Genomic DNA, 20,489 nt, shown 5'->3' on the forward strand with positions numbered 1-20,489 from the left:
CTTGACGTTTGTAACTTACGCTCTTTCTGCTCGAAGTAGTAATAAGAAGGGATTTTCTCATTAAAATAGCAGTTTTTGGAAAAATAAAAAATACGTGTATCTTTTAGTATTGAGTTCTTTCAAATCAAACAATAAAACGTTGTACTCAAAAATATGAAATGTTGTCAATTCAAAGTAGCTATTAATAGTTAGCAAGTCATAAAATTCGTTAGTGTTTGACACCTCGAACTTGGGCTTAATTTTATAAAGGCAAGGTGGAAATGAAACCAATATTTAAATATGAGACAGCATTTTATTTAATATTCAATAATAATTTAAGTTATCGATAGAATATTCAGCATCATTACAAATACAACTTGAACAAATCGAACAAAGCAACTGATTTAATTTTGAAACTTAAACAGCAATAGCATTAAACTAGCCGTACCCTAACACCGATCCTTAAGCACACTTAGACGAAACTATATTTATAGAAAATATTACAAGCATTGATTCTACGGTACTGGTCTGGCGAGTAAGCTATGAGATAATATGTGAGCGATAAAACAAAAGATTGTCGCTCCCGTGACAACGCTCGCTCGTGCTACCATCACGTCGCGACTCTTTTTTTTTTCAAAGTTGTCCACCCTATTTTTGTAACATGGGTATTTTTTACGCGATTAATACTCAGAATAGCGAGGCCTTTCCGATCCTGATAGGAGAAAAAAATGTCCCAAGATTTCCATTCATTTTTTCGAACCTTCCATTCCGTTACCGCCATACTAAATGTATGAAAAAATGGTAACGGATTGGGAAAAAAACCTTGGGACACGCTTTTTCTCCTATTAGAATGGAAAGAGCTCGCGATTCTGAGTGGAAACCAGATAAAAATTTCCAAATCCAAAAAAAAGTGGGGTGGACAACTTTGAAAAAAATGGCCCATTTACACGGGAGCGACTATATTCTTTTCGATGCTATCGCCGATGGCCCATAGCTTACTCGTTTTTGGGACCAGTGCCTAATGATAGCCCAGTTACTACTGATATGGAAAACAATTGCTCATCAGCTTGGAAAAGCTTCAATGTAACCATCATCAGTCTATCATTCAATAATGACCAAAAACTTAGAAATTTCGCTGAAAGCGAAGAAAAAGTCACTACCATCTGGCCACGAATCGCTATCAGCGAGGGAAGTACAAGGACATCCGAGTTATTATCAATTTTCACACCATCAAGGCAACGAAGACTTAAAAGTGAGCAAGCCTTCATCATAACAAATTTTATTTGACGATTATTATTCTACGGCCGACTTGACTATTTCAGAACTTTCCACTATTTCCTTATCAGCTATTACTTTCATTTCATTAAAAACCCTTAATAGATTGCAATATGGAGATATTGGCCGTAGAAAATTATCTACCTTAGCCTATATTGTATCTCTACCTATCTACTTATGTAAGAAATTGTGCATGAATTTGTAGAGATCAGTTTTCAGCAGAAGCTAAGTATCGCAGGCATTTCTCGTCTGGCCATTTATCTTAATATTCCTTAAATTTCCCATATCTAAACAATGCTAAAGACTTTACAAAATGGTAAATACGCCTACTAAAGAGTTAACGACATATCATTAAGCAATGTTTAATTCAAAAACTAGATAAAGCTAAGCTATCTATTAGTATAGGTCGAAGTAACATGGACCATGTCGTTAAAATCCGACAGTTTAGTACAAAAGTGAGTACCAAAATACTATCCATTATTGTCAGTGTGCGGCGCCAACCTTTGGCAAAGCTCCAACAATGCTACTGATTTGTATAAATATTGCCAAAGGTTGGTGTTGCAGACCAATATGATCTCTCACATTAGGGCTCATTTAGACGGCGCGCGTAATCGCACGCGATTTTAGTTACATTGCGGATTGTTGATATTTGAAAATTCAGGACAATAAACTGCAATGTCATAAAATACATGAGAGTTAGCGCACTGTGTAAATGGGCCCTCAACCACAGAGTAAGATGAGTGATGAGACTCCCTAGTGTGCGTTATCAATATCATCTTCGCTATTGGACTTATATATGATTACACGAGTTTCGATACAAACTATCACAATAGATGCCTTATAATAACATTGATATTTGCCTACAACGGTTAACTGTTTATTGATAGATATCACACTATTTAACTACATGGCTGTTTTCTAATAAAAATGATGAAGATATTTCAGAAGAATCACTGAATGATAAAGAAACGTGTCGTGATGAAGCCACAAAATTAGCTGTTTAGATGAAAATAACGCTGTGACTATCACAATTGAATTTACATGATTGGATAGATTTCAAAGCAAATATAGTTGTCGAGAAATCTTAAAAGATAGATTTGTCTATTTTTCGAGTCTTCAAAGCTTGACGGAGGAGATTTTGCTAGCATTGTCAAAGATCTGGAAAAAGGAATAGAATAATGTTCAGTTGACGTTATTAAATGATACATCATTAATTTTATAGAAATTTACCCGCTGAAAATGAATTTCTATTGATTTTTTTCAACATTCGACAACTATTTTCTTACCATATTATTTTCTCTCGAGTTGGTAACGAACGGTAAATTTCCATAAAATATGGTGTAGGTACTTCGTTGCTATTAAATCTAAAGTCGATTACATAGGTGATTTGGTGGAACAAACAGTAAATATAAAATTCACACACAAAAATAAAAAAGGAACAAAAAAGCAGATGATAAAGATAAAAATATTGATAGTGATGATAATGCAAATTAAATAAAAAAAGCAATACAATACGAAATAGTGTACCTATTTGTCGAGCTTTTCTGTGGGGTGACTTAAGCAATAGCAGCTGCAATAATAATATTTCGTTTAGTAGGTACATAAACATCCAAATAGGTAAAATTTTGGATATGTAAAGAACGAAAGCAAATAATGAATTAGTTCACATATAAATCGAATACAAAACTAAACAAAATGAAACAAATGGGTATGAAAACAAGAATTGATGATTGATGAAATAACATGACTAGTAAACAGCGCAAAGAAGTAATAAAGTAATATGTAGATTAAATAATCATAATTATGATCCATAGTTCAAATACTTCTTAAGCATACTTGAATATTCTACATTACATTGCCCTAATGATGTTAGGATTTTAAATAATTAAAACATAAATTAACAAGTTTGAACTTGACCAACAATCTGTAAACGTAAATTCACAAATGATATTTGATTGTTCTAAAAGTTAGATTGTTCAATTACAGTTCAGTTTTAACCCCGGTTTTCTATAACTAGTTAGGTACTAAGGTAGGGCCCTGGAAATGTCGAAAAGTAAAAGGCTGGCTTTAGTGCGGAGCGATCCGCGCGACCAATTTGTATGAAGTTGATGTTGTCGTCCGCGCGGACCCGTCCGCGGCACTCTAAAACACCCCCTGAAGTTAACACTTATAAGTAAGTATTAAGTAGTCCAGTGCGGATCATTCTCGCGGTCGGTCCGCGTGACACTAAAACCAGCCAAAGAGCCTTTACAGAGCTTTATCCGCACAGCCTCTACCAAGAGTGCTAAGAGTTACAGTGATCTATCAAATGCTGAAGGATTTTGGTTTTATTTGTCATATTTTAGTGTGGTTTACCTTCTCTGAGCCGGGATGGGCGGTGAGGGCTGCGTCGCCGGCGGCAGGGACGCCGGACAACTGCCAGAAAGCACTGGCTGCTCGTCTTCCTCATCATCTTTCTGGTCTCCTGAAAATAAAAGTAAATATAATACGACGTCAGTCTATAACTACTTATACACCAGAGGAAATACCTACGGTGAATTAACGTGTCGTATTATTTATTTTCTACAGTATTCTTCTTCTGAAGAACAAAGGCGGTAGAGAAATGCGCGTCATTCATAACATGTATATGTAAACCATAATTTTTATTTGAAGCGTTCTGTGATCTTTCAAAGAATCATGAGTTAAATGATGTCCTATGATACTACTACTTTCTGGATGCTACTGATTAGTTGGAATGGCTGCATCTCCAACTGACACGGACGCATCGGTCACCACTGATGATTTCACGTTTCATGATCTAGCTGCATGACTTACCTCTGACAATGGGTGTGTCTCCGATGCGGAACGTCGGTGCAGGGGTCTCGACAAATGCCTCCTTGACTGACCCGTCACCGCTGACAGCGCTGAGCGTGTCCGTGCTGTCAAACATGATATGATTAAGGAACATACCTCTAACAATAGGTGTGTCTCCGATGTAGAACGCCGGTGCAGGAGTCTCAACGTCAGCCTCCTTGACTGATCCGTCACCGCTGACGGCGCTGAGCGTATCAATGCTATCAAACATGATATGATTGAGAAACATACCTCTAACAATAGGTGTGTCTCCGATGTAGAACGTCGGTGCAGAAGTCTCAACAACAGCCTCCTTGGCTGACCCGTCACCGCTGAGGGCGCTGAGCGTGTCCGTGCTGTCAAACATGATATGATTGAGGAACATACCTCTAACAATAGGTGTGTCTCCGATGTAGAACGTCGGTGCAGGAGTCTCAACGACAGCCTCCTTGACTGTCCCGTCAACGCTGACGCCGCTGAGCGTATTAATGCTATCAAACATGATATGATTGAGGAACATACCTCTAACAATAGGTGTGTCTCCGATGTAGAACGTCGGTGCTGGTGTTTCAACGACAGCCTCCTTGACTGACCCGTCACCGCTGACGGCGCTGAGCGTGTCCGTGCTGTCAAACATGATGGTGCGCTCTTTAGCGCGGGGCACTCTGCCGTCGAGCTCCTAGAAAATAATGGTTGTTTTTAATATTAGATCAAAATAACCTAACCTAACCACAAAATTATAATTTTGAAAAAACTCCCGACCACGACACAGTAGACCGATTTTCATGAAACACGGCTAAGAACACTCCCGACTACTCAGTACTCAGCTTTCAGACAAAAAAAAACTAAATCCAAATCGATTCATCCGTTCGGGAGCTACGATTCCACAGACAGACACACACACACACAGATAGACAGACAAACAGATAGACAGACAGACACGTCAAACTTATAACACCCCGTTTTTGCGTCGGGGGTTAAATAGGTTGCATGAAATTACTCAAAAGTGCCAAATAGGGTCGAAATGAACTCAGATACTACCCCTAACTAATGCTATCACCGCGCCGTTCAAAAGTAGTGAAAATGTTCACTTCTAGAGTAATACAGTCAGGGCACAAGAAAACAGGTGACGGTATTTATTTACTTGGTGATCTTGAGGATGGCTGACAAATAAGTATCGTAACATTCAATAAAGGTGACAGAAGGGTGACACTTTTATAGTATTCCCGTGTTGAGCGCTGGTATAGTCAACCAATTGGAACTCTAGGCCACTCTACAACCATGCCAAAATGACACCCAGTAAGAGATTTCTTACAATCTGGTTTATAACGTCACTATGACATAGTTCTACAGTGGCCTAGGGTTCCAATTGGTTGTCTGTACATTTACCTTTATATTATTGTTTGTTGTTTAATAATTTGTGACATTGTTTTAAAATTTTGTCCTTAATCTTTCTACACGACCGATTCTGACACTACAAGTATTACTTATGTTTATGGGTCATATTTTAAAAAAATAGCCAAAAAGCGTTGGTAGACTAGCGGTAAGTGCGTGCGACTTTCGTTCTGGAGGTCGCGGGTTCGAACCCCAGCTCGCACCAATGAGTTTTTCACTTATGTGCGAAATGTCATTTGATATTTGCCAGTCGCTTTTCGGTGAAGGAAAACATCGTGAGGAAACCGGACTAATTCCAATAAGGTCTAGTTACCCTTCGGGTTGAAAGGTCAGATGGCAGTCGCTTTCGTAAAACTAGTGCCTACGCCAAATCTTGGGATTAGTTGTCAAAGCGGACCCCAAACTCCCATGAGCCGTGGCAAATGCCGGGATAACGCAAGGAGGATGATGATTTAAAAATAGTCAAGTAACTCACCAGCCTCTCTGTATCGGAGTCCGGTTCCTGCACCTCATAGTCCTGCGAAAAGTGCTCGCTCGTGCTCGGGTGCTCCAGGCTCTCCATGTTGACTGCGGTCACCGGGTCCAGGGTGTCCAGTGAGGACACCATCGTGTTCGACCCTGGAGGGCGGACCGCTGTTATCTTGCTGATTAGTAAAGCTTGGTGGGGGTGCAACATGCTTGGAGGCCGAATATAGTCCAGAGTTTGAAAATGTTTAAGCAAAAAGACAGTAGACAATTGTACAGATGAAGAAAATATACCGGATTGTTATTTGACTTAGATGCCACGATATTTGAAATTCATAAAGAACTAACCAAAGTAAAAAATTATTTTACGCAATATAAAGACTGGAGACTGTTATATAACTCAAGAATAGTACCATGAAGCAGTTATACTAGGTTTAGATGGCACAGTATTAGAGGTTCCAGGAAAACTAACCAAGGCAGTTCAAGACTTTGAAAGTTCATTTTAATCAACAAAGACTGAAGATTTCTTGGAATACCCACATTAAATGTAACAAAGAGTCTACATCCGGAATAATATTTTTGACATACGTTCCCAAATAAAAGCTTGGAGTCGTCAGTGCTATGCTATGCAACTCCACTAAAAACATGGTTTTAGGAAAAATTCTTCAATAGCATGGGTCTAAACCCAAATAAATCTCTAGAGATTTTAAACACACTTTTTGTTTAATAAAGTTGTGGACTATATTTTGCCTCCCAAGCTACATTGAAATATAAATCAATAAACAATTAAACATATTATTTTATAAGCCGGGATGAGAGCAAGCATGTCTCAAGTCCAGATTTGAGAATAAATGAGTATGAAATCTATCATGCTTATATAAAGAGAGTCATACACTACTAAATAGGCAAAGTCAAAGAAAGGCATACTTAGGTATCATTTAAATTATAAAGTTTTCTCAAGAAATTATGGTGTGATATAAAAAGTACTAATATAAATAGACAGGCTGAATAAGTACTAACTAATTTATTAATGAAACACCAAATATAGAAGGTAATTGATTTGTAATCAATATTTGTCAGCACAGTAGAAGTTGAAATTTATCTTCTACTTATTGAGTTTTTTATTGTCTCATTGAATGTCATCTATTAAAGCAGTTGACAGTACGATTTTTTAATCACATGAGGTATTTATTCATTATGGGTAATTGGGTATATACCTCGACATTTAGGTACTCTATTAAGTTATAGGAATATGCTTAAGCTAGTGTACATAGAATAAGAAGCAGCGAAAACTTACCTCCAGAGGTGAGACTGCCGGTCATAGGGGTGTCGACCTCGTAGTTGTAGGTGGCTCTTGTGGCATTAGAGCTGGTTGCTTCTAGACTGTCAGTGCTGCCTAGCATTAGGTCCGCGCGTGCACCCCTGAAAATACTTGGCATTAGTTTTTGATACGATATATCATAACATCACAAAGAGAGCAATAATAAAATTGTTGTATGGTCATTTGGTCAGCCATGAGTCATATTTTAGACTCGTTAGTGCCTTTAGCTCTTCGATACTCTTACTGGTGAGGGATATCTCATATTATACGATATTGTATTGTATAGTACGGATATTGACATCGAGTTACTTATGCCAGTTTAGATGTAATGGTTGAACAATGTCCTACCTGCTAAAGCTGCCTGACGAGCTCAGTTCTTCATCCTGACCGCTCCAGGAGCCACTAGCTGGATCTGTAAAGGGTTTACCAAAAGAAATAACACTATGGGCCACCGACATCCCAGAGGAGGGCGACAGCTCACGAATCGCGCTACTCTCCCTCGAAAACTCTAGGTCTTCGGGCTTGTCAGACATTGTGATCGTTTGCTTCGTGACCGTCACGACCTCTCCTGACACTCGGCGCTCCATAACTGTCATTAAACTATCCATGTCAGAAGGCTGCGATGTTATTGACGAAGATATTTCAGAGCCGAAAGACATCGCACTATCTTCCAATTCTCTAGGCCTGGCCGGAATATCCATTGCTCCTTCCGGCTCTGAGCTAGTTACAGTTTCCGATACTTTTTTCCCGTCTACAAATTTCTGTTGGATCACTGTAGTTGTCCGGACAACTTCGATAACGCCGCCGTCTGTGAAAGTCCTAGTAACAGTTTGATCTTTCTTGTTCTCTTCTTGATCCAAGAGTTTCATCATTTCTTCACAATCACCAGGAATCGATTCAGCAGAACCGTCACTGGGAGCGGCAGCACATACGAATGAAGATGTTTTTACACATTCTTCTTTAATTTCTTCGCCTTGTGCTTGACATGTTTCAGGTTCCGGTTCAGGTACAAAGAAAGCACCACGATCGTCATATTTCTTTACAGTAACTACTTTAGGAGTAACTGACTCTTGTAGTTTTTGTTCTAAAGCCATTTGTTGGTCAATAAGCTTTCTGATTGCTGCAGATTCATTTAGAAGCTTTTGCGATGGGCTACCGTAACTGCCTACTTTTTGTGAAGGGCTACCGCCCTTCTGCGATGGACTGCCGCTTTTTTGAGAAGGACTTCCTCCTTTTTGAGGTGGACTGCTTTCTGAACTACCGCTGTACGATCGTTTTTCTTGTTCTAAGAAAAAGCTACTAGCATCTTTTGGATCTGCTTTAAGAAGTGCCTCCTTTTGTTTAGCTAATATTTCGGCTTTTAATGCTTCCAGACAAGCTGACTCAAGTCCTTCAAATTCTTTAAGGCTTGAAATAGATATATCATCTCCTTGACTTTTACTTAATACGTACCGTCGAGGAAGTGACCCATTTAGAGAATCCTGAGATGATGACGAATGCTGTTGATATTGTTCCATTAAAGCCTTTTCTAGATTCTCAAATTCTTGTAGTGAGCTAATTGAGATATCATCATTTTCTCCCTTTATCCTGAATCGCATTCGTGATGCCATTTCGGATTCAGAAAGACTACCATAAGAATTTCTAAAACTGCCAAAACTTCCTACAGATTCCTTTTGCGAACTTAAACTACCAATTCTACTTGCATCAAAATCAGTCATTTCCTCTTCCTTAATATCTTCTAGAGGAACTCTTTCGTAGTCATACCTCGGATCTCCTTCAAACTGCATTTGTACCCAACGCTTACCAGCTTCAATTTCTGCCAGCTCTAAAGCTTGCAATTTCTTTTGTTCTAATTCGTATTGTAACAATTCCTCATCGGATAAAGATCCTGAAGTGCTGCTTGTGCTTTCTTGCTTTTTAGAGGTTTTCGATAAAAACTCCTCCACTTCAGTGTCGTGTCGCTTTACATATTTTGTAGCTTTAATTTGTAGGCTTTTGCCTTCCGTATCACTTTCATGAGCTTCCTTAGCAACTTCCTCGATTACTACAAAGTCGTCCATTTCGCTTGGTTTGTCAACCATTTCAAATTCGTCACTCGTTGGTGAATCTTGTTCCTTTTCGAATGTATGTAATGCTCGTTCTTCTGTTGTCACTACTAATTCAGATCTACTACTTTCAGTGACAAGGTCTGATCTTAGTTCTGGTGTTTCAGAGATATCGTACATATCATCTAAAACGTATTCTCGTCCATTGTCAGTAGACAATGAGCTTTGACTTGGTGCTGAAAGAGGTGTGTGTGGAGTAGATATATGCTCATGGGTTTTCAAGCTTGATGTAGAGCTTTGTTTGCTGTCCAACTGTGAGTCAGGTGTTTTGACGACTGATTTTTCAGCTTTAGTCTTTGGTACTGATGAATCACTCTTAGATTTCAAAATTTCTTCATATTGTGAACTTCCGGCAGGTATAATTTCACTTTCAACATCAGCAAATTCCCGTTGACTCACTGGTATTTCTGTTATCGGAAAAGGTACGACGCTTACCTCTTTAACTACTTTCATAATACACTCTTCTTTTACTTCAGTTGGCCCTGCTGATCCTAGTGGTTTACTTTCTTCAGCATGAATTACTGTCTTTTTTAAGATGGAGGTGTCTTGAGATGATTTCAGAATGTCTGATATGACGTGACCATGTTCGACGATTTCTTGATATTTGACTGTACCTACAGGAATTATTTCACTCTCAACGTCCACAAACTGTCTCTGAGTTTTATCTATTTTGGTAACAGAGAATGGCAAGGCCTTTGTTTCATGAGTGGTCACCTTTTTAACTTGCTCTACAATTTCCTCTTTTTCCATTTCAGGTTCAGACTGAGATGAAGGCATATCCAGCTTTGAAATAGAGGACGACAAAATGTCATCTGTCTTTAACTGACTAGAAATGGTAGTATCTGAACCTTCTTTGTCTTTAGAAGATTCTTCTTCTATTTCAATACTTTCTGCTGCACTTTCTAGTGGGAAATGTTCAGGAACCATGTCTTTTGGGGGAAATCGCATCTCGTGAGATCTTTTCATCTTACCAACTGGTTCCCCATCCCCAACTTTTTTATCATCATCACCTGACTCTTCGTCACTTAAATGTTTCTTGGATTCTTTTTCACCTTCATGTAAAAAGTGTTCCACATATGTGCTACTTTCCATTAATTCTTCTTTTAACTCGTTTGCTGATGGAACGAGAGTTTCTGAAGCGTCGGATATATCAATACTGGCCACATGACTTGATCCATCTGAGTCGAGACTCTTCATGCTGTCCCTTGACGCTAGTGAACTACCGGCAGTGAAATAATCTTTGGAGGTTCGCAGTGATTGCGAAGAAACGTCATGACTAGTGAGCGCTGTATCAAAGTCAGTTCCACTTTGGGCAGTCATCATGACTTCAACATCTGAGGACAAAGGTCTACTTTCGGAATGCTCAAAACTGTGATAGTGGCTTGATCCTGAACTGGACCATCCTTCAACTTCAGAAGCAGACCTTCGGTCACCAACACCTAACTTAGATTTGATGTGCTTTTGTACTCTTAGTTTTACTTCAGGACTGCCTTTAGATGAACCTTCTCTGTCCGAGAGGATTACTTCACTTTCAGTTTCCAAGATAGAATGCGGGCCACTATCAGACCTGATTGAAATATCACCTTCTAAAGGAGGACTAGATTCTTTCATTTGGTGAACAGTGTCTCTGTCCTCGTCAGAAATAGTTGTTTCATCTTGTGAACTGTGGGCTTGGGAGATACTATCTGATTTTTGACTATCAACAGCAGGCTTTTCTATAGAAAATGGAAGTTTTTCATGGTCATCCCCGTGGTGAGGCTCTTCTGTGATTACCTCTGGCCTATCAGGACTAATAAGCATTTTGAACTGGAATTCTGACGGCGACTGCTTATATTTGCTACTACCGTCACTTTTCTCGCTTATGATCTCTCCCTGAGCCGCTTCAAGGGATTGTTTGACTTCATCGATAGTTTTTTCCAAAACTGACAAGTCGGTAAGTGGTTGAGCAGAGATCAAGGAATCTAGGTCCACCCGTTCTGACTCAAGTTTCATGGCTTGAAACTCGGCAGAAGAGAGATCAGTATCGTACCCGCTACTGCAAATATCTTCCAGACTCTTTTCTTTAACCAGTTTTAATTCTTCTCTTCTGTGATCGGTGCCTGTTCCAGTCAAGTAAGCTGAATCAGCGTCTGTATACGCAGCATCAGTAGAAAATTCAGACGGGTGTAAAGTTTCTACGCTCATTGTCGAGTCGATAGATTTTTGCAATACCTCTCCCTCGTGAGATTCGAGAGATTTGATCATGTACTCTGTATCTATGCTCTCCCCGGATTTGATCATAATATCTTTAGAAGTTGTACTAATTTCATCGGATGTTTCAAAAGTACTCGGCGACATGTCAGTTTTGCTTGGTTTTGTAATATCTGTTCTTGTCTCTACTACAGTTTTCAGTTCAAGTAAAGTATCACTATCTGAACTTTTTGTGATTGTACTTGATGTACCGGTAATAGATGTTTTTAATTTAGGTGATCTGGGTAAAGACTCAGCGAGCTCAAAAGAATCAGCTTTTTGTAATGATACTTCCCACACTTGGTCTTGAATATGCTGTTGTGATACTTTAATAGGCGATTTAGTAACCTTTTCCTTTTTAGGGGTATCTCCAGTTTTTTCATCATGAGGGAGATCTGGAGCTGCTTCAGATTCGGAATGAGTATCTTGACTGCCAGTTCGACTGAATGTACTTTTAACTGGTGAAGTCGACACTTTAATTTCCTTAATGAAATCAACTTCGTACACTTCATTGTCCTTCTTAAAAGACTTTGATTTACTTTTAGGACTGGTTTCAGATGATCCACGCCTATCAGCCATTTCACTTTTGAAACTTGTAGCATGAGAAGCATCTGAGCTAAGGTCATCATGCTCTTTGCTTTCAATCACAGATTCTTCTTTGTGGTGTTCTACTGTAGAGCTAATAACTTTTCCTTTTTCTGATACCTCTACACTTGAAACGACTTCATCTTTTTCAACAATTTTGAGATTTGAATCAACGAAAGCCGTTTTCGATTTAGAATCCTCGTCTTCGTCAATATCTTCTAACTCTCCTGGTTCTGTAAAATATTCTTTTCCCCATTGTTCATGCGACATATCTCTTTCGGATATTTTAACTTCATGTTTTTTCTTTATGGTGTCATCTTTGATGGCAGTCATTCTTTCTTCAGATTTAGTCTGACGACCTGTATAAAGTCCTTGTTCTAAAAATTCTCTCTGTACTTTTATAACTTCGGCATCATCTGAACTTTTACATACGGTTTTTGTCTCAACGTCAGATCTTTTTGCAGTAGCTTCGTGAGCTTTTTCTACTTTTTTCTGAGACGTTTCAGTCTGATCACCATCACGGCGCACAACAGTCTTCTCTTTAACTTCATGTTCCTGACCACGGAGCTCATGAGTCGTTTCGGTTTTGATAATTAAAGAATCATCATCGGATGATGATACTTGTTTAGTTTCGGAGAAGTATTCTTGTCCGCTGATTTTTCGTGTCTCAGTTTCTTTGTGTGTTAGAATTGTGCTGTATTCACCTGTGGTTCCAAACTTAGCAACCATATCTGACATAACAGCTTGAGGGTCAATACTTTGGAACACCATTTCGGTTCCTCCCAGAGTCTTGTGAACCGATGAAGACGATGTCGATGTTTCAACCCGAGACTCACTGAAGAAAGTGTCGGAAGATCCTGATTTTTGCAGTTCTTCCATTTGTGCAGCAAGCTTTTCTTTCTTGATTTGGTCGATGACATCCATGCTTGTTTTTATTGTACGATCGACTAGCTCAATAGCACCACTAGTGATTGTCGGCTGGTCAACGTTAACGAATGATAGGTTATCAGCCAAATGTCTTGTTGGAGATTTTGGTCTGGCGGCTGTGCTTTGTTCCGTGGACGCCCCCGAAAGAACATCTGCAAAGAAAACAATATACATTAGTTTGTAAAACGTTATAGGTATTTAATGTAAAAAAACATTCATTATTTTCAAAAATGGGTGCAAAAATATTTTATTTTGTGTTTATATTATTGGTGTAGAATTAAGTGTTTTTACATTTTGTTGCAAATTTGTGACGGTTTGAAATTCCTGATTGAACACAACAATTAGATTTTGTACAAAGGCCGTATAAGCGCCTAAAGCGTGTCAATTTGCTTATAGTACTGATGTAATGATTCTTAAATTAAACAGCGACGTAAGCTACTCTAATGTAGAAATGATTAAATAAACGAAGATTTGGAATCAAAGCGAAACGTTACTCAAAGGTGATAAAAATGAGCTGCGAATCAAATAAACCCTCCAAGAAGAAAAAAGCGACGATAACAAATAAAGATATGACTGATTCCGCCGTGAGTCCACTTACCTATAGCAACGTAAGGGCTCCGCAAGAAAAAAAGTAAATTTTACTGTGCTGACAAATACTGCTGTATGCGACGGTTGCAAACAAATCACAATGTTACTTTGGTGAAATATTACTTCTGCTTTCAATAGTTATCCACATAGATTATTTTGTTAGTGCTACATTCGAACTTGTGATGTGATAGTGCTTTACCATCAAACTACTCTATATTTGAATTCCGACTTTGTTACAACAAGCGATGTGGGAACATAGTCTTTTCGATCTATTTGTGTATGAAAAACATGCGATCAACTGCATTGAACGAAACATTGTGGCAAAAAAGGCTTTCTAGATGATATTTTCTACTAAAATTAAGAGTAAAGTTTCGCTATGACTCTACTTTGCCACTACTTTCAGTAAGCTTTTGCAGCTGTTTTGTTTATTACAGTACGCCATACGCACTATAATCTAACAGTTAATCTTTACATTCTAATTTTATTTCTACCAGACCATGTGATGAATTCAACAAAGACCGACGCTCTAAGGTATTCTAATAATAGTTGTAATAATAATCTTAGAAACAACATGTTTTTATCTAATGAAATTCTTACTATGTAGATCTATTCTACTCTAAATTTTAGCAACAGGTTTCAACAACAGATATCTATAAATTTGTGATTTTATATTTGATATTGTCTTGTTCACTTCATCCTTGTCAGATTAAAGTGAAATTTCTGATTAATTACGGTTCCTGAGTATTGTTTTCAAAATGTTTTCCTCATCTAGTAAAATTTCCAATCTGTCTATGCTGATTTATTACACTTTCATGGTTATGATTGACTCTGTCATACTGACCACTTTGATGAGCTTCAGTCTCGCTGATCATGCTGTCACCAGCAGACGACGCTCGTGGAGACTGCCGGCTGGCGTCCAGGAACGAAGAGTCGGAACCTGCATAGGATTAGCTTCTACATAGCTGCTACTTGCTACTTCTAAAAGGATATCCAGCTAATTTGACAATACTGTAGCTAATTTTTTGGGGAAATTTTGTGTTAAATTGGTTCAAGTCTGTTTTTACGCTACAATGTGTTAGTCGTTACACTAATCTACTTGAATATTGTTTCGAGATTTAGTGTGACCAATCTACTAAAATATTACTTATTGCTACTCTGTTAGTTTAATCTATAAAACTCCTCGATATTATCAACACTATTATAATTTTACAATAAGTGTAAATTTTCTACTTATTGTATACTATTTTTACTATTTCAAACATGGTAGCTAGAATATCTAGTGATGTGGTGTGGAAATGGTGTATTTTACTTACCTCTAAGTTGTAGCCCGGTAGGCTTGTCGCCAGTACCATCCTCAGTTTTAGCTTTATCCCTTACACTCAGGTCAACGGGAGACGGTGGTGGTGTCTTTGAAAACTTCGATACTAAATCTGGAAAAAATGGACCTTAATGAAGTGTACTTTCTCTAGTAAATAGAAAAAAAAATAATAAAAAGTTATTGTTTACCGTGTGTGACGTGGCTTGAGTCGATTCTAATGGTTGCACCATGAGCGCCCGATATATCTTCTAGAAGTGTTGAACAACGCCTGTTGAGTTCCTTCATGTCAGGTACATCATCTGTTTCTTCATCCCCTGTTTCTAATTTAGATTTTTCACTCTGTGCCTCTTTCTCCTTTACTACTTCAGATTTTAGTTCTTCTATTTTCTGCTCCATTTCACCCAAAAAATCTTTTTCTGGTTCACTCTTTTCTAATGCTTTAGAGTCGTGCTCGCTGAAAAACTTGCTTTCTGTTAAAATGGAAGTTTCTTGCGAAGAGCTTGTTGAAACTCTTGTTATTTTCGATGATGATTTTTCTTCTTCAATAAATTCTCTGCTAATAGTTATTGCATCTGAACCATCAGATGCAAGAGTTTTTGAAACATCTAATGAAGAATGATCCTCGGAAAATGTTTTTTCGTCGATAGACCTAGACGTGTCTTTTACACTTTCTACTGAGGCTTTTGAAAAATCTTTAGTTAAGTCTACAGTTGAATCTTTTGACAGCTCATTTGTGGCAAAATCTCTAGAGGTGTCTTTACTATCTATTGATGATTTAGAATAATCTTTTGTCAAATCAATGGATTTTTTTGATAATTCGGGAGTGCCATGATCTTCTAGTAGTTTTTCTATGTCTTTTTCATCTTCATAATCCCTAGTTTCCATGGAAGTTTTTGAGGGATCTTTTACCAAATCCGCTCCACTTATTTTTGATAAATCAGCCGAAGTTGCGTCTTCTAGTACTGATTTCTGCTCCTCGTCAGACGACTTTGTTAAAGACAAAACGACCGTGGTAACTGACGATTCAGTAGTTGACTTCGAGACTAAATCGGACTTCATAACGCTGTCAACAAAATGGGTTCGTTTTGCGAATCGTTCGGAAGCCTTTCCGTCGTCTCCTTCTTGTTGAGAGCCACTGTAACCAGATACCGTGGCATCTTTGGTGTCCATTTTGTCATGAAATGTTGGAATATCTTCACCATATTTTACTTCATCTCCGAAGTCTTCCATCTGCAATTAAACAACACGTTAAAATAATATTTGAACATAAATCCTGTGTTTTAGAGACATGTTGACAACCAGTTTTAGAGAACTTTAGAATTGACTTTAGACTTGAAAATTTTAGATTTTGGACACGGCGGGTCCCTGGGGAACTGAGGCTAAAGCCTTTGTAATAAGAACTTGGTCGCCGACTTAGGGATAGGGGCTGCGATCCGCGTTCCGGGTCGTATCTGATGCAGGCATTTCGTTGGCTATACAGCGTGGAAATGCTGCTAGTGTGATGGGACCCTTTGGGCCCGGTACGAATCGGGCGGGTCCTAGTTAGTTTGCGCGTATGGTGTTGTTGCAATAACCCACATATGGGTAAATGACGAAGCCTGTTGCGGACATTGAGGTATAATGTACTAGAGAGGACACGGCGAACAAAAAGTTTGCGCCACGAACATAAGTCCAGTGGACTTATGTTGCCTCAGTCAGTCTCTGCGCGTGGTGGGAGGAGGTTGTCTCTGACTGCACACAAATAAAATGAAAAAACCGGCCAAGAGCGTGTCGGGCCACGCTCAGTGTAGGGTTCCGTAGTTTTCCGTATTTTTCTCAAAAACTACTGAACCTATCAAGTTCAAAATAATTTTTCTAGAAAGTTTTTATAAAATTCTACTTTTGTGATTTTTTTCATATTTTTTAAACATATGGTTCAAAAGTTAGAGGGGGGACGCACTTTTTTTTCCTTTAGGAGCGATTATTTCCGAAAATATAAATATTATCAAAAAACGATGTTAGCAAACCCTTATTCATTTTTAAATACCTATCCAACAATATATCACACGTTAGGGTTGGAATGAAAAAAAATTTCAGCCCCCACTTTACATGTAGGGGGAGTACCCTAATAAAACATTTTTTTCCATTTTTTATTTTTGCACTTTGTCGGCGTGATTCATATACATATTGGTACCAAATTTCAGCTTTCTAGTGCTAACGGTTACTGAGATTATCCGCGGACGGACGGACGGACGGACGGACGGACGGACGGACGGACGGACGGACGGACGGACAGACAGACATGGCGAAACTATAAGGGTTCCTAGTTGATTACGGAACCCTAAAAATGCCTTCCTGTGCTATAAGATACTGTTGAAGCCATACGAGAAAATCTAATAAAAGTGACAGTGTCACATTTCATCGGTTAGTAGACAAGCTATTTTGATCTAACTTAATTTAAGTAATTATTATAATGAAGGGACGGGCTCCTTAAACGCGATGCTATGCCCGCCATTTTGACAACCGGAATCATAGATGAATCGCACAGACATGACATGTAGGTAATAAGGTATAACAATTGTGATCATATTCTGTTTTCAATATATAATATAAAAATATTTATTTCAATTTATAGTTTTGAATATTACACGGTTCTAATACGAATTTTAGTCGATAATATTATATTGGGTTGGTAAGAAAGTAATGAGCGATCGATTGAATTCCACATAAAATTTTTGAGAGAGTTCTAAGAATCTTCTATGGTCGAAAGTATATAAAGGGCGAGTCGCACAGTTTCTCGTCAGTCATTCACTAGCTGTCGCCGAGCTAATATAAGGAAGAAAATGGACGAATTAAAAGTGCATGTAAGGCATTGCTTACTATATGAATTTCAGTCTGGCCATTCAGCCGCCGAAGCAGTGCGTAATATATGTCAGCGTGTTGCTCCTGAAGTTGTGTCTGAGGCCACGGCGAAATGATGGTTCCAGCGGTTTCGTAGTGGCGACTTTTCATTATCAGATCAACCTAAGTCTGGTCGACCGGTGAAGATTGATGTAGCCAAATTAAAAACCTTAATTGAAGGAGAACCGAGGCTAACGAGTCGTACTCTTGCTACCGAGTTAGGCTGCTCTCATGTCACCATAGAAACACATTTACACGAGTTGGGAAAAAACTACAAATACAGTGTTTGGATACCGCACGAACTTGATAGAGATCAACTAAACCGCCGTGCCGATATCTGCATACAACTTCTGTCTTTTCGCCGCACATTCAACTGGTTGGACCATCTTATCACTGGAGATGAAAAATGGGTCTTATATATAAATCACACACGCAAACGTCAGTGGCTAGCTCCAAACGAAAAAGGAATAGAGGCACCAAAAACAGAGCCTCACCCGAAAAAAGTTATGCTGTCCGTTTGGTGGGATATTCATGGTATTATTCACTGGGAACTCCTACCAAGTGGAATGACTGTTACCGCATCAGTATACTGTAATCAGCTTGAAATTTTAAACCAAAAAATCTGTCAGAATCGTCCACAGCATGCTAAAGTTTTTTTCTTACACGACAATGCTCGCCCACGCATTGCAAAAGTGACTCGGCTAAAGCTATTGGAGCTAGGTTGGAAAGTGATACCTCATCCACCGTACTCTCCAGACTTGGCACCTACGGATTACGCATTATTCAGATCGCTAAGCAATGCCTTGAATGAAAAAAAGTTCGATGATCAAGCCCATCTACGACAGTACATAGCTGAGTTTTTTGAATCTAAACCTAAGAACTTCTTCGCCGATGCTATTCATTCTTTACCAGAACGATGGAGACAAGTAGTAGATAACGAAGGCCATTATATTTTTGATAAATGATTAAAATAATAAATTAAATAAAAATTACAATATTGGTTACGATTCGCTCATTACTTTCTTACCAATCCAATACAATAAGCATGATTTTGAATTATTTCTGAATTATAATTCTCATTATTGACGAAAAATAGTGACACCAAAACTGAAATAGTATTTAATGCAACCGGCGTTTAAGGGAGGTAAAACAAGGCGAATGGCGCGATTTTTATTCTGAGCGACAGAAACTTACAAAACTAATTTTATTCAAAGAAAATTAAAATTTATGAAAAAAACAATTACTTATTTTTATTTCACTGAGTAGAAATTAAATAAAACACAATGTATAATAGTGCTAAAAGTAAACTACTTAGTATTTCACACACAAAGTATAAAACAAAGGTCTACACTAAAAGTGTCGCGTCTAGGTGGTCAAGTCTTACTCTATGACACGGTTCGCTTCACGCGCATGCGCCTCGCGCTGCCGCCGCTGCCGGTCGGCGCACAGAATATGTTCGAGTTGTCATTTCTAGTACGTAGTACATAGTAGTTCAATGGTTGCGGATAGCTTTATTGTTTGTGTGTAAGGTCGGCGCCTGTTGCTAATTTATGGCTGTAACCTCATGACGAAGCCTGCGTTGCGGATACTCGGTTGTAAAATATTTAGTGTTATTTTTGTCCAATAAATGAGTATTTTAGAGAAATGTTGAAGATAGGGTTTTGTAAGTACATTTTGGACTATCAATATTCTACTAACAGTGCGAGAAAAGATTTCAAAAATAAAACCTTCTTGTTTATTATTGACACTGTTATGTTTCTTTTGTTTCTTTCATCTAAAGTTTGTACAAATATACCACCACAATATAAGGTCCTAATTTATTAGATGCAGATATTTTTACAGCTGATAGTACTCGGTCTCTGGAGTGTATTAAACCGTGAAACATTATATTATAGCTTTTACGATGTTTTTTTGGAGAAAACGGAAAAACAAATCGTCGCCGTAGAGCGAAAAGTCACCAAATCACAAAATGGCCAAAATTTACTTGTATATGTCATCAAAATCGCATTTTTTTTCTCCAAATTTGAGTCTTATTGCGGTAGCAATAGAGATCATAGTTCTAATTTTACAAAGTTAAAGAACTAACTAAAAACCCACCTCGGATTCAATATTTTAGTCGAAAAATACCTAATTCTTTTATACTTTTTTATACTTCTTTGAACTTATTTATGAGCGTACCTAAGTCATTTTAGTTATTTTTCCCAAACTATTACTAAACGATTTAACCACGAAGAACCTCATTCAAAAAGTCACTTAATATACTTAGTTACTTTTAGAATACCTGGTATGTCAAAAGTGTGAAAGCGAAAATTAACTAACTCTGTTTAGTTATTTTTTATTTATAGTTTTAAGGCAATGTACATCATTTAACCAAAACGATAATTAATTAAACAGTTTTAATGAGTTTAACCCTACAAAAAAATGTATAATACAATAACTAATCATATTTAATTAATTTTACAATAAAGACTGTACTGTACTCCGACGTGATTTGATTGAATTTCGCTCGCAAGTTAGTGACTTTTCGGCCAGTGCCGCGGGCCCCCGCACCGATACCGCACCGACGCGACTCCCCCGCCGCGTCCTCCGG

At 38.2% G+C, this 20,489-nt stretch overlaps 1 protein-coding gene across 1 annotated transcript in view; it reads right to left on the reverse strand.

Moving 5' to 3' along the window:
- Positions 1 to 816: 816 nt before the first annotated feature.
- Positions 817 to 20,489, reverse strand: part of LOC125237585 (ankyrin-2-like) — a 128,805-nt gene continuing 109,132 nt past the window's right edge. Inside the window, exons 43-51 of the mRNA XM_048144718.1 lie at positions 15,208 to 16,249; positions 15,015 to 15,131; positions 14,543 to 14,638; positions 7,616 to 13,265; positions 7,244 to 7,368; positions 5,957 to 6,099; positions 4,609 to 4,765; positions 3,610 to 3,718; positions 817 to 2,412 (exon numbers count right to left, since the gene is read on the reverse strand). Of these exons, the coding sequence (XP_048000675.1) occupies positions 2,292 to 2,412; positions 3,610 to 3,718; positions 4,609 to 4,765; positions 5,957 to 6,099; positions 7,244 to 7,368; positions 7,616 to 13,265; positions 14,543 to 14,638; positions 15,015 to 15,131; positions 15,208 to 16,249 (7,560 nt within the window). The 3' untranslated portion in view covers positions 817 to 2,291. The remainder of the gene's footprint in view (positions 2,413 to 3,609; positions 3,719 to 4,608; positions 4,766 to 5,956; positions 6,100 to 7,243; positions 7,369 to 7,615; positions 13,266 to 14,542; positions 14,639 to 15,014; positions 15,132 to 15,207; positions 16,250 to 20,489) is intronic.

Source organism: Leguminivora glycinivorella, chromosome 21 (assembly GCF_023078275.1).
Source record: "Leguminivora glycinivorella isolate SPB_JAAS2020 chromosome 21, LegGlyc_1.1, whole genome shotgun sequence".
Classification (NCBI taxonomy): domain Eukaryota; kingdom Metazoa; phylum Arthropoda; class Insecta; order Lepidoptera; family Tortricidae; genus Leguminivora; species Leguminivora glycinivorella.